General features: G+C 32.5%; 1 protein-coding gene across 1 annotated transcript; it reads right to left on the bottom strand.

Annotated features, from left to right (window-relative positions):
• Window positions 1-984: 984 nt before the first annotated feature.
• Window positions 985-14,531, bottom strand: LOC132751229 (neurocalcin-delta-like). Its single transcript, XM_060741381.1, has 2 exons — window positions 13,692-14,531; window positions 985-2,600 (listed from the first exon to the last, which is right to left on the bottom strand). The coding sequence occupies exons 1-2, from the start codon at window positions 14,085-14,087 to the stop codon at window positions 2,334-2,336; spliced, it is 663 nt and encodes a 220-aa protein (XP_060597364.1). The 5' UTR covers window positions 14,088-14,531; the 3' UTR covers window positions 985-2,333.
• Between the last annotated feature and the right edge of the window lie 788 nt (window positions 14,532-15,319).

The following is a 15,319-nucleotide window of genomic DNA, read 5'->3' as shown; positions in this document are numbered from 1 at the left end:
GTCCCTGGAATTCCCTATCCAGTATGCTTACCTCTTCACCACAGCGGCCGTTGCATTTTCTTCGTGCTAAATAGATTATTATACATGTATTTTGTTATCAACATGCTCACTTGATATCGTTTGTTTGAAAGTTTACTTGATCCATAGATTGGAGATGTGTAATATAGAAGAATAAGCTTTGTCCCTAGCAACAGATTAATTATGATGATCACCAACATTTGCTTTTTCATTTATGAAATCAAAAATACATATTTTCCTATCAAATCAAAGATCGTGTATGCCTCTACAATATACATTTGTAGTACTTCATTGAATGTTCAAATGTTCTTCTGTGCTTTTTATCATTCAGCTGTTATGACCCATTCATTTTATTTTTGTTGAGTAACCTAATAACAAAAAGGCAACGTCCATTATATACCTGAAAATGTCAAATGAAAGTACTCATTGTTTCAGCTTTTCAGCCAATTATGTAATATCTTTCAAATTTGTTACTTTTATTCTATTAAAAACGTGTGTTGCGTCCTCTAATATCAAATAAATCAAGTAGCATAATATCACCTTTGCCCCTTCCACTCCATATTAACCGTGCCTGATAAAATTGGTATAGAAAGGTAGTCTCCCATTTTTCTTTTTGGAGGCTATCATAATAAATACTTATAATAAATACCTATTAAGGTGCTACAAAATTATTCCATGTTAAGTAGTTTGTTCGGAAAATAGCAATGCGGATGAGAGGTATCTGTGTTATGGTATTCATATGTTGAAATTTGCCAACACTTGATACAGTACTAAATATATAACTAAAATTTCACAAATTTAAAGTAGAATATCTATGCATTGTTTCATACCGTTTATTTTTCAAGAATTGAAAACATTCGAATAAACAACATTTTTAAGAGATATTTTAAAAATACCAATATTAAAACATATACTAAATATTAAAGTGGTTGTTTCGTTAAGTTCAGCCGGTAACTTAAGTACCATTCACCTGGCTCTCTGTGTTATATTATTTGTTCTGTAAATAATTGTCAGATCTATCCCGGCTGTTAACCTCCGAAAGTTCAGTACATAAAAAGAATGTGGCATATAAATATATATACATATGCAAATACAAAATTTTCGCTGTTATTGCATATTCTGAATACTTTTATCAAAAACAAACAGAATAGCAAAATATAACGTTAGCCAAAACCAAATTATATTGAAAATTTCTTAATCAATCTTTGCTTCTTTACGTTAACATCCATCAGTTACGATAATGTATCGCACTTTACTCAAAAGGAGCTGCTTTCTCTAAATATAATTATTGTCGAAATATGTCAACCGCTATTCAGTATTGCCAATTAGATTATCATGTTGTCCTGATACATTAAACAGAGCTGGTTTGTCAACGTTACAGAGTGATAATGATATTACAAGGTAAAATCAATTGAAATTCATCTCTCTTGTAGTAGAAAAAATACATTTTAAACGACACATTGATTCCGTTATCACCAAGGACAATAACAAAAAAGATCTATTCACATTCAATCTCTCAATATTGAAACATATTCTAAACTTGTTCATGCTGCACAGTGAAGATGCAACATGGTCGTTAAATAACTCCAACTTCCATCTTGATGTGAGAACATAGGCTTACATATGTTCACATTATTGCATTCATTGAGTAATAAATACTTCACATAAAAATGTACAGTTTACTTATCACAATGCCCACATAATAGTTTTTCTAACACAAAGTTACATCCTCAAGACATTATCAAAGCAAAAGGCAATAACTAGTCCATCCTGAAGGTAATTTATCTTTCACCCCCTTACTTTTTATTCATATTTCCGCTTAAGAATTGTTTGTCTTCAAAATCCATTCCTATTCACTTGAATTCACTGTCGTTATATAAATGTATGTATTTCTCTGTTTATGCTTTCAGAAAAATCAAATATAAATATAAAATATAATGAATCTATGAACATTTAATGAAGGTTTTGACGCTTTAGATACAGCTTCTTGTAACACCTTTCTTTTTGTCAAAACTGCACAAGATTAATGTAAATTTACTAACTTAACAAATTAATCAAGTCTTCTACTTCTATCATGTTCGTTGCATTTTAAGTCAGGCGACTAATTTAATGTCTTTCTTGTTTAGTGACTGGTCTTTTTCCCCTCAGATAATATCTAGTCCAAACCATGTTGTGATTTAGAAATTAACCTATTTTGTTAAATGGTGATATTATCAGAATGCCGCACATAAAATAGCAACAATAAATTTTGAGCCAAAAAAAATCAAAGGTTTCATAATCACGTAATTCATGTGTAACCTAACAGCACAGATCACTTAATCAAAACAGTTATCTAAGAGACTGATCACCATTGGCATTTTCATGGCACCGTCTCTGAATTCTTCAAGCGTGATATACCCATCTTTATCGGAGTCCATCTCAAGGAAGATTCTATCGGCTATCTCGCCAACTCTGTCACGTTTTTCATAAGCATTACTTTCCTCAGCAAGACCGTTGAGCATGTTGGTTTTGGACGGGACTTGTTTTGCTAGTTCTTTATCAATTTCATCGATAACGTTCTCGCTCGCCATATTACATACAGACTGTAAAGAAAAAGAAAAAAAAAACAAGTTACCTTTTTTATGATAAAAATTACAATGATAATGAATATTTGTTTGTGTTTCCTTCCTACTTTATTAAGATTGAATTATTACTTTATATACTATTATATGTTAAAAAAAACTTGGTGCTTGGTTAAAAAATGTTAAAAATTTTGTACATGTACAATCTGAAACATTTTACAATGTATAACTTTATCTAATCATTATATTGCATAGTTTTCTCGTGCATCTATTTAGGTTCACCATTTTCTATACCAAGGCACTATTTAATGTGAAAAACATTTACAAAATTTGAAAATTTGACACTGTTTTTTTTGTACCAGTTTTGATTTCAGTCAAAATTATAATATTTAGATAACTAAAATGAGTCCAGTCTAAAGGAAGCATTTATAGGTAAATGCAGCCTTATATGCAGTCCAAGATTAACAAGCGGGAGTATTGTTCAAACAACACATCCCAGATAGTATTCTGTCACATACGATTTAATCAAAACGACATCCATGTGAACCTATTCCATACTTGTTTGTGTGTCTGTTTGTTGCTTTTAAGCCAATTGTCATTTCTTAGCTGTAGGTCCACCTAACAGGCTTTTAGTTAGACCAGCAGCCTAGAAATAAAACTTACCAGTTATCACTAAGCACGAGACCGATTAGTTATCCCATATGTTTTCTATCTAATAAGAGACACAAGGATAAATTACGCCTTGCCTAAGAACCGAAAGAGTGACCCTGGATAACAAATGCTGTATTTCTCCAAATTGAGCTAAGAGCTTGGACCATTTGAAAGGCAAGTATATGGACATTATATAATAATAGAAAACATTTTTTGTTTGTTTGTTTGTTTGTAGGTATTATATTATATATTCAAAGTTTCCATTCAATTCTGCATGCAAGTAAATCCTTTGATATTGTGCTGTACGAAAAAGTCCTATTCGTGTATTGATCAATATCAGAATTTACTTGAATATCAAATGTATGGAGAAGTTTTTAATATTTCATTACCGCTTCAAACCTTGATTCATTCCATTATTGCTCTATTTGCGTTTCATTATTGTTAACAGTTTGATATTTAAAACCAAAGTATTTGTTATGTCAATAAAACGAAACCAAAATAACGCGGCCAATATTTAATCGTTTACAGTATTTCTAGAATAAAAGAATGTAATGTTTTCAGTTCAGTAAAAGGAATTGATTGTGACCTCATGGGGGAAATAAAATTTATTGGTTTTAATCTGTTACGACTTATGTACCTTAATAAAGAAAAACTATCAATATATGCGCGATTAATCCGATAATGCATATGTATGGATGAACATCGATATGTTGTATATAATACATAATGAAATAGGCAGATCTTTTTAAAAAGCATGCCAGCCAAACATTAATCCTTCAGCTTCCTATTAAATATTTGACAACAAAAAAACATTGTGTGTCTGTTTTAAGTTTAACACATCAATAACTTTCTTGAAAACATAAAAAAATGCTACATTGAGATGTCAATAGAGAAAGCTGGGACAGGCAGTTTGAATGGTAGAGATTCAATGACACATTGAAATCAACTAAATCACCTTCCATGCTGGTAATGTAATTGCGTTAATTGGTCTTATTGCAAACCGAATGAACTTGGCGACGATAATCTACCAGCAAACACAACAATATACGTAGGTAAAATGAGCCGCGTCACGACAAAACCAACATAATGGGTTTGCGACCAGCATGGATCCAGACCAGCCTGCGCATCCGCGCAGTCTGATCAGGATCCACGCTGTTCGCTATCAGTTTCTCTACTTGTAATAGAGTTGTTAAGCGAACAGCATGGATCCTGATCAGACTGCGCGGATGCGCAGGCTGGTCTGGATCCATGCTGGTCGCAAACCCATTATGTTGGTTTTGTCATGACGCGGCTCAAATATTTTTCTGGCTATGCTTCCATTGCTTGTAATTCACCATAAGTTGTGGCGAAAAAAAACCCCGGAAAAGAGCCATGGCCTAGTGAGTTTAAAGCATATATTTTATGATCAGCTAAGCAGTTTGGTCGTGCTGTATCATATATAACCGTATTGTAAGTCTATATTCTGATTAAAATTAACTTTCTGTCATAAAATGGCATAAACGAATCAGTTTTTACTTAACTCAAACCACGCCTTTTCATGCACGGAAGTTCTGTATGACACTAATACTTTATTTGTGAGTACGAATTCTATGAAGCACTGAATTTAGCAAAAGAGAAATATATGTATCGTTGGCTTAAGAATGCATCATTTATCCTAAATATTGGATAACATATGAGCAATTACATGATAGAAGATGCACACAGTGTCATAGTAATGAAATTGATGATGAAACACACTTTTACTCTAATGTACATTATACAGCGAACTATTTGGAAATTTCTTTCCAGGCATTTGCTTTTTAAATAAATCAAATGAAGAAAAATAATGTCTATTAATTAATAACAATATTCGTAAAACTTAAATATTTTTTATTCTGCAAAATTTATTGTTAAGGCATTTCAGACCAGACAAAATCATTTATATTCATAAATTTCACACTTAACATTTGTTCTTCCGTAGCATTTGATCATATGTGCTATTATTTTAAATGACCTGTTGCCTCCATGGGGCCGGTTTTTGACTTATTTTAGTTTGTAAAAATATGTTCATATTGTATGCTGTAACACATGCCAGTAAAATAAACAATTTATCCATATTGATTATATTTGCTTAACGCTTTCTTACACTAGTGTTTGTCGGCCAGTTGGTCATTCATGACCTCTTTTTCAACATATAACTGACACTAAAATGCAATTGGCACATCGCTATAAAAATGTTTAATTACACTGAGGGAGGTATATTTGTTAATTATTTAGAGTTATACTATGGTACATCAACTATGAATGACAATTATTCCCTCTGGGATGCTGCTACATTTAGTTTGTTTTGATGATTTTTTTCCGACTAACCGAGGTGAACTTTTTCTCCTTGCAAAGACACCAAAATAAATATTTTGTCTGCCATTTAGGGCCATGTACTTTGTGTTTCGGTAACCAGTTTTACGAATATTGCGATATGTATAGGTCTTTATTTGATCGAAAGGTATAGAGCAAAAATATGTATAAAAGTTGAGCGCCGTGGAATCAAGTTAATCTTTGTTATTGTGACAAAGTAATGGATTATATACGTGTCATATAGAGCATTGAACCTTGACCTTAAAGGGTTTAGCCTTTTCCACCAATTAAGAGCCAAACCAGCCAGCACATTTGTGCAGTATAATCAGGCACTATTCAGATACCCTTACAAACTTCAAATAATCTTCTTGACATTCCCAAAATTGATAATGGACAGTCGCAAAAAATTAAAGACGGACAATTTCTTCGGAAATTAAGCAGGTTATTAACTAATGGGGGTGGATATATTGCGGTGTGCACAACACTTACTTTGCGAAATATTTAGTAAGTTGATATTTTATTTGAAAAAAAAACCCTCTAACTTAATATTAAACTGAAACAATAAATGACTGATTTGGTAGCATATCTTAATCCCATTGGGACAAATGTTAAGCAGTAATGGATTCTTTCTGTTCAAATCGATTTTGAACGAAAAACTTAACAATCATATTAAGAAAACGCTAGCAAAAATGATGCTTTCAATAATTTATGACTTTAATATTGTTCACAGCATGAATAATGCGGCTAGAAAACACTGATCAGTGTGCTAGTTTAGAGCTTATAGAAATCAATTCTGAAAAAACAAGGTGATCGTTCGTGATTAATGAAATAAGTGAAGTACCGACGCCGTTTGATTTAGTTGGTTATAGACTTCCCTATTGCAATCGAAAGAGTTATAGCCTTTACCGCCAATACATTTTAGAGCTACCAATGAAGAGACAATACTCTATATTGTTGGCTGACCATTTTCTAATTTTGTAATTTTGATAATGATACCCCCCCCCCCCAAAAAAAAATAAAAAAAATAGCAGATCCAAAAAACAAGTGGTAGATGCACACGTTAACTTTACCGTCTGCTATTTGTGTAAAGAATTTACCCAGGTTTAAATTTGGATCAGTCCATCCAAACTTAAAAGGATTTCATTCAATACCAAAATACAAAAATTGAACTTCCAACAATACAGACCCTGGTCAAACTGTACATTAATACAGGCTATTTATTTGTGACAAAAGCTGATAACTTTTGGTTTCCAGCAGATTCAGGAAACATATAAGCATTTGTGGTGTTATATTTCATATTTCTCTTAACACGACTAAACATAGTTTGGTATCTTACATTTACGCATTAAATATCTTTGTTCATTTTGCTATGTTGGCAAATGGAATATTTAATGAATTTGTATTTTGTATGGAAGTCAAAATACTTCTTTGCTTACATTTTGCTACCTTTACTACACATCATTTCATGTTCAGTCCAATTTTTTCAAACATGCTCTAAATCAGTTATTAAAACATTATTAAAACACTTATTAAGCATTTCTAAAGAATTAAAAAATACTGATTTCTGGGGGCAATGTGTGCATTTAATAGTATTTACCAACTGATTATCTAATTCAAATTGACAGTTGGTGACATCATACCTGATGAACACTAAATAAAAACATAAGATACGCCCTTTGATGTTTCTCGACGGAAAAGAGCTCAAAGTTGAGAATTTAGGTTTTAATGATTTGTCACAAACTATTATACATAATACATAAAGTTCGGTAGATGATTACATGTTCGTGAATGTCTTAATATGAGCCGCGCCATGACAAAACCAACTGATTAGAATCCATTCTGTTCGCTTACCAACCCTATTACAAGTAGAGAAACCGATAGCGAACAGCATGGATCCTGATCAGACTGCGCGGATGCGCAAGATGGTCTGGATCCATGCTGGTCGCTAATGCACTAGGTTGGTTTTGTAATGGCGCGGCTAATATGTCATGAAATAGAAACTACTATTTTGCTCTGATAAACACAGTTATCTCTGAACTCCATGTAGACATAAAAATGATTCCAAATGGAAAGCAGATAATCAGCAAGCACATTTTAATAATGCATATAATCGCTTCTCTTTTTAAGGGGCGAAACAAATAATTTTCCACCGATATAATTTGAAACTTGTTTAATATTTCATAACAGCAGAGAAAAGGCTTTTACTATCATCCATAAAATGCGTGATGGTTGAATTAAGACTAAGAAAAAATCGATGTGTTCGTGAAAAACATCAGCATACTCAGCGTGCTCAGTCACTTGGTTTTTCTTAAGCGTTTCTAAAAAAAATCATATGTTTTTTTTCATTTTTTTTTCATTTATCATGTTACAGCATAAAATAAAATATATATGTATTACTGCTTTTAGATGAATTGCATATAAAAATATATACAAAATAAAACAATGCAGTTGAGAGATCAAGGCTGTATAAAGTAATATAGTGTTAATATTATAGTTACTTACGCCTACGTGATATATGCTATTTGGCTTGAATCGAACCGACACGTTTTTAATAATTCATCAAATAAATGATATTCCAGTACAAACAAAACGCTTTTCGATTTAAAGTTTGCTTATTGGTTTTTAAATTGTTTGCTTAAGATGTTTTAGCTCTTACTTTTGGTTAATCTGTTATGCCAGATTATAAACAAAAATATGTCTTAAGTATAAAATGTTGTTTGAATCATTATCATAATTACCATCATATCACATTATGCCCTGTCATGACATTTAATGTCATTTGATCTCATGCCATGTAATGTCATTAAATTTCATTTTATCTCATATCCTGCAGTGTCATAATATGGCATGTCATAAGATATCAATTTATTTTATATCACATCGAGCCTTAGCATATTATTAGGAATCGTATTATATCTTATCAGATATCGTTCCATACCATATAATATCATATATTGTAATACATCATAGTATCGTATCATATTATTTCTTACATTGTAACATACCATATAGCTTCGTATAATATCCTATCGTAACATACCATAAAATATCGTATCATATTATATCATACATTGTAGCATACCATATAATGTCGTTTGATATCATGTCATATTTTATATTATATATCTAAGATACCATATAATATAATAATTATATCATATCATGCATTGTAATATACCATAAAATATCGTATCATATTGTATCATATATTGTAACATACCATAAAATATCATATGTATCATATATTGTAACATACCATAAAATATCGTATCGTATTGTATTGTATAATATTATAATTTTTTCTATCAGCTTGTAGTAAAAGTTTGTAAAAAAATTCAGGTCATTTAAATCTACCAATACAACATTTAATATTTATTCAGATATTTATCGAAAAAAACCCAGAAAAATGGACTATATCCATTTTTTTTAAGCACGTCACTTCTTCGTTCATTGCTGATTTAGTGTGCCCGGCCCAGTATCGTCTTAGAGGTATCAGTGTTACTTTCCGAGAGCGCAATGTTTTATTAATGCGTAAATGTAATGTAAACACTAATCAAAACGGATCAGCGCAGCAAATATCAATTTGATATTTTGAAAGCTAAAACGGTTATCTAAAATTTATGCTTTTGTTTTATGAATAATTGATTTTAGCTTCGGTACCACGTTAATTATTCAGCGGTTTTGTACCAGCTAAAGACTAGTCGGGCAAAGCCTATTTAAGTACATTTTGATAGAAGGCATTTTAGCTTATAAATTTAGTGTTGATATTTTGTTGTAGTTTTAGATTTACGAGTAGTTCGGTGTGAAATTATTCCGGATCAATAAGGTTCAATTTAAAAGAGCATGCTACAGCTACATATAAATGTATTATATAACTTATTTAACTTTGCATGCTTCTAATATATGATTAAAGAAAAGTTGTTTAAAGCCTAAAAATAACAAACAAACAAACAAACAACAACAAAAACAAAGGCAGATATTCTACAATACAATGCCTTTTATTTTTCTGTTTTCATGTGTGTGATTTTGCAAAATTTCATGAATTGGTAACGTGTGTTTTGCTTATTTTACCCCTCTTTATCTAAACAAACCTTAAAAATACTGTGCCAATTTGAATGTAAAATAGCCTTTTTGAAAGAATTTTCCGCAACTTATTGTATTAAAAAAGGGAATAAAATGATTATGCTCAGCAAATATGAGCCGCGTCACGACAAAACCAACATAATGAATTTGCGACCAGCATGGATCCAGACCAGCCTGCGCACCCGCGCAGTCTGATCAGGATCCATGCTGTTCGCTTACCAACTCTATAACAAGTGGAGAAACTGATAGCGAACAGCATGGATCCTGATCAGACTGCGCGGATGTGCAGGCTGGTCTGGATCCATGCTGGTCACAAACCCATTATGTTGATTTTGTCATGACGCGGCTCAAATATTTTTCAGATATACATTATCACATATATAGAAGATGCAAACTTAACTCTTTTTCATGGTGCCTATATGTTCCTTTAGAATATAAAGCTTTAACGAAAAAAAAACAACAAAAAAAAAACAACAAAAACAAACATGATATACATATAATATGAAATGAAAATGTTATATATAAAAATATGTGTCCAAAATATGCTTTGTTGTTTGTTATTGTTGTTTACTCACGTAGTTTGAAAAATAGAATGCTTTCGTCGCAGAGATTAACAAACAGTATGTGTTTGAGGAAGTGTTTTGAGTAGTGAATGTTTTGCATATATCTCGGACAGTTTTAATCAATTTACTAGTATATTGTAGCGCTGCAAAGAATTAATCAAATACATTGTTTTTTCTAAGGCTTAAAGATAAACGGGCTTTGTATAAACACGGATTTCGTCATTTAAATGCTTTTCCAAATTGGAAACAAAATTTAAGACCTGATTGAAAGTGTTATTTTCAAATTAGAATATGCGATAAACTATGAGTTTTTATTGCTTTGTTAGAAACTAGCTATGTGAATGTCTGTATGACACTGAGAAACTGATATTTTCTTGTAAAACGTTCGATGCAGTCCAACGAATGTTCTACCCGAAAGTAGATTGGCCCGGCCTTGAATTTGGAACAGTCAATTCAAAGTTTTAGGGATTTCAACATCAAAATACAAAAAATGTGCTTCCAACAATATAAGCTGAACGTGCAGACTGGACTGCATGGTGAAAAAGGTTCATCACTTTCAGTTCCAGCAGGTGAAACGTCAAGTTCAACATCTTCATTCTTTTAGTTTATACAAATTTATCTTAGATAGATTGTGCTGGAAGCTGTAGGCTTATTGAAACACTCTCGAGTCCGATCCTGGAATATACCTTAGCAATGAGTGCAAAGTTTCTCCCTCAAGGAAACAACGGGTTGTCTCCCTGACGGGTATTGACTCACGCGGTCAGCAATTCTTAGATTTCTAGTCAAATGCGTTAACCACTCGACCACGCCGCCACACTTTATTCTTTTCACATTAAGTAGTCTTATTGCTAACTTCTAACCTTACTGATTACTTACACTTTTGAAACAGTCTTATTATTACGAAACACATCAATTCTTAAGCTTGCATTGAAAGTGCAAAAAGTATTCTAAATAAAAATGTATAATTTAATACGTTGATTTATTAAATTTAGATTTATTATTTCAAACTTCATGTCATTACTTCAATACCTAACTGCATAGGAGACGAAATTCATTTTAAACCCCGATTTCGTCACACACGTTTCTATTGAACACTTATTGGAAACTATGTTGTTAATAAATTATTTTTATAAATAATCTATTTGAATTAAATCACTTATATATTACAGCTGTCTTATGATGTAATCAATCACTAAAGTTTATTAAATTAAGTAAAACATTTGTTATAGGCTACAATATAATAACAATACCATTTGTATACTCAATGGCCGGGAGGTCATTAATTTACAATAGACCTAATATATAGTTAATATTATATTACCAACTTAGATTAACGTAATTACGGGGTTTGGGTTAAACACATTTGAGCCGCGTCATGAGAAAACCAACATAATGGGTTTGCGACCAGCATGGATCCAGACTAGCCTGGATGCGCAGTCTGATCAGGATCCATGCTGTTCGCTTACAAACCCTATAACAAGTAGGGAAACTGATAGCGAACAGCATGGATCCTGATCAGACTGCGCGGATGCGCAGGCTGGTCTGGATCCATGCTGGTCGCAAACCCATTATGTTGGTTTTGTCGTGACACGGCTCATTTTATTTGATATATTTACATCATAATGAACAGTATTTATACAATACATTTGGGATTGGGCAGAGAGCTATGAAAGCTTATGAGTGTCCTGTCCCAATTACCAGGTTTCTTCTCTTGATTTTAGAAACGTCTAGTCCGGAAATTTGGTGTGAAGGCGGAGACCTCATCTGAAAGATCTTATTCTTCAACCAAAATTTTACCCTTCTATTGCTATACGTACGTGCGTGCGTGCGTGGGTGCGTGCGTGCGTGTGTGCGTGTGTGTGTGTTTCTCTCTTAATTTTGAAAGCCCCTTGACTTTTCAAAACCAAAGATGGACAAATCCATCACACAAATTCAGCAGTTTAGTGGTTGAAAGGTTTAATCTTATTTAATTTTTTTTGTCTTTTTATGACACAAAAACTGCTTTGAAAAACTGTAAAATTTCATAGAAATTATCAAATATGTTCCATATTATTGCATTTCTTCTACAGAGAATAATATTTTTGACGATTTAGATTAAGAAATCCTAGCTTGCCCTCAGTGGGTGGATTTTTATCATAAAGGAAATACAATTTTTGTAATTAGATTAAGAAAAATAGTCAAATTCACATGAATTAGAAATGTATATATTTATATTTAATATGTTATATAAATGTATCAGGAGAACTTAATATGCCACCTTTAAAAACAATGTAGTTTTAAAACTGTAATTTTACATTTAAAGATTCTCTAACACATTCTGTTAAAGGAACTCCACTGTGGTCCAAATGCCTAAAAAACATTAATTTTCAAAATCTAACGTATATCAAGTGGAGCACTTAAAATAGATAAATCTGCAAATGATAATTAACAAAAATGTATACTCGGAATTGAATTGGAATCGATATTTGTACAATTCTTTGCCGGTTTTGAGCGAAAAGCGTTTCAACGCTTCTCATTTATGGGTCTTTTTGTATTATAAAAATGATCATTCGTGATAAACGGAAAGAGGGAATAAGCTGAAAATGTGCACACAAATAACTGGTCCAGACATACATCAATTGGACTAATAATCTCAGAAAAAAAGTTCCAGTCCTATCATCTCAAAATACCTCAATGGAGTCCCTTTAAACAGGTTGTGCACCAGATTTTTGTTATCCTGGTACCCAAAACGGGAAAGAATTAAAGGGTTGGCGATAACGCAGTACATGAGCGGAGTGTTTCCTTTCGTCTGTCTCCGCACTGCTGAGCCAACGAGTGGGTTTTGTTTTACGACACAAATGGGCTAGGATGTAACCAAATTAACGGGGATTAAACAATTTGACTGTCATAACAGAATCAGGAACTTGCAAAAAGTTTAATTTCCTACAATCTCCACCCCCTTTTTCCTCAGGGATGTTTGATGTGATTATATTTTACTAACGCATTACAGTGACTGGAAATATCTTTGATTTTTTATATACCTTCGTCTGCTCAACAAGCACAAAAGCAGGGCGTATGAAAAAAGAACTTCATCGTGGTTTTGGTCTATGTCCAAGTTAGATGTCAATTACGTAAAAACCAAAAAAAAAAAAAATCTAAAAAAAATCGACATTTCTTTTTTTTTTCTAGCGTTGCCATACTTAAAATTGTATTCAAATTTCGCACCAAATAACGGGTAGTTGTATAATGCAAATAAGAGAAAACGTCTTTTTTTTAGGTTTTTGCATATGACGATTTAAAAAAATATAGTTAAATTATATATATAATTAAAATTTATATTTATAAGTACTTAAAAAGCGGTCCAAACCAAGAAGCAAAATTGGACGCAAAGAATTGTATGTTTATGTTTTTTCAGTAACGCTTTAGGTACATAGGCCTTGCTGTAATTTCCTCTGAGTGCCGTTATTATAGTTATATGTTTGTTTAAATGAAAACTAATTACCTGTATAATATTTCTCATTTCAGACCATGATATTGACCCGTCCCCATCGATGTCATACACTTTAAACGCCCACGTAATTTTCGTTTCTGCATCTTTACTCCCGGAAAAACACAGTCCGAGCAAAAACTCCTGAAAATTTACAGTTCCGTCATTGTTTAGGTCAAAAGTCCGAAACACGTGTTCAGCAAAGTCTGTGGTCTCACATTGAAAAAGTCCACTGTAAACTTTCATGAACTCTTCTTTGGTCAGTTCTTTGTTTGACCGCCGGCTCTCTTGGTATGTTTTGTAGCAACATTGAATTTCGTCCTCAGAAAGTTCGCCCTTTATAAGGGATTGTATTTTAGACATTGATTTCTTATCTAGTTTTGCCTCTGATTTTGTTTGTTTACCGCCCATTTTGTTTATAATAAATGTCTATTATCTTATTTATATCACCAAACGATATATTTTATTTGCACATAAAAAAAACTCGAAAACAAAACAACAAAAACATTTAGAAATAAACACTTTCACCATCCATTGTTAATGTAGCGGCATTATTATATGGCAAGAAATGATAAACATAAGATTAAGTAAATATTAAGTGATCCGCTATACGCCGGTTACTCTATACACATGGCATAAAAAGCAATTCTTATTTACTCCTAATGTTATGCAGATTATCAATTTTCGAAATCCTTAGATACATGCCTGATAGCTATCATTACTTTTCACAATAAAACTCAGATAAATGTGTCCCTCATACAAACATCTTGAGCTTTGCAATAACTCTGTCTTTTTACTTGATTTTGGCGTCCTGATGCGATTCGTCAACTTTGCCCAATAGAAACTCGTGAAATTAGCACGCTGTGACACTCGTCAATGCGGCGGTCTTAATTGAATCAATAGAATAATATAGTGGCAACGTTAGCATAAATATAGGAAATATGCGTCAGTCAAGCGTTAGAACGTTTTTCAATTATTCATTCTTTATAATTGATTATTTGGTAAGAAAACGAAAATAGTTCACATTGATTATTGCGCGTCAAAAGAAATTCCCCGGAGAAAATAATGAAGTTCTTACATTGTAATATGTCAGAATCACGCACAACCGGTATTAATATTTAAAATGAAACTGCTATTATTGAATTTGGATTAATCTGAAAACATGGACATATTATCTAAATTAATTCTAGTTAATACTCCGTGTCGGCTGGTTCCACCTCTGCACTGTGGTCTGCATTATCTATTGATTTTGCGTAAAAAAGAAGTTAACAAAAAGCCTTATAATGTTTTGGTAAAATGTTTTTGCATATGAGCCGTGTCATGACAAAATCCGCATCCGCGCAGTCTGATCAGGATCCATACTGTTCGCTTACCAACCCTATTTTAAGTAGAGAAACTGATAGCGAACAGCATGGATCCTGATCAGACTGCGCGGATGCGCAGGCTGGTCTGGATCCATGCTGGTCGCAAACACACTATGTTGGATTTGTCGTGACACGGCTCATATCTTTCACAAGGTTTGAAATTTATAGGTTTATGAAGTGCCGGGAATGAATCAAAGTTTCTTTAACTGATCTCACATCAAGCATTCTAAATAAACAACTTCATATAACCACTGAAGATCTTTGTTGCAGAACTTTCTT

Source organism: Ruditapes philippinarum, unplaced genomic scaffold, assembly GCF_026571515.1.
Source record: "Ruditapes philippinarum isolate M1 unplaced genomic scaffold, ASM2657151v2 ctg470_1_1_1_1, whole genome shotgun sequence".
In the NCBI taxonomy this organism is placed as follows: Eukaryota; Metazoa; Mollusca; class Bivalvia; order Venerida; family Veneridae; genus Ruditapes; species Ruditapes philippinarum.
The sequence above is the reverse complement of the archived record's forward strand: the minus strand, read 5'-3'. Positions and strand labels throughout refer to the sequence as shown.

What these genes read in the sequence shown, in the direction of transcription:
- LOC132751229 (XM_060741381.1), bottom strand. Translation starts at nt 14,087, where the DNA reads ATGGGCGGTAAACAAACAAAATCAGAGGCAAAACTAGATAAGAAATCA. An exon ending in AAATGAGAAATATTATACAG is followed by an intron (nt 2,601 to 13,691) that starts GTAATTAGTTTT and finishes TTTTCTTTACAG; the next exon opens with TCTGTATGTAATATGGCGAG.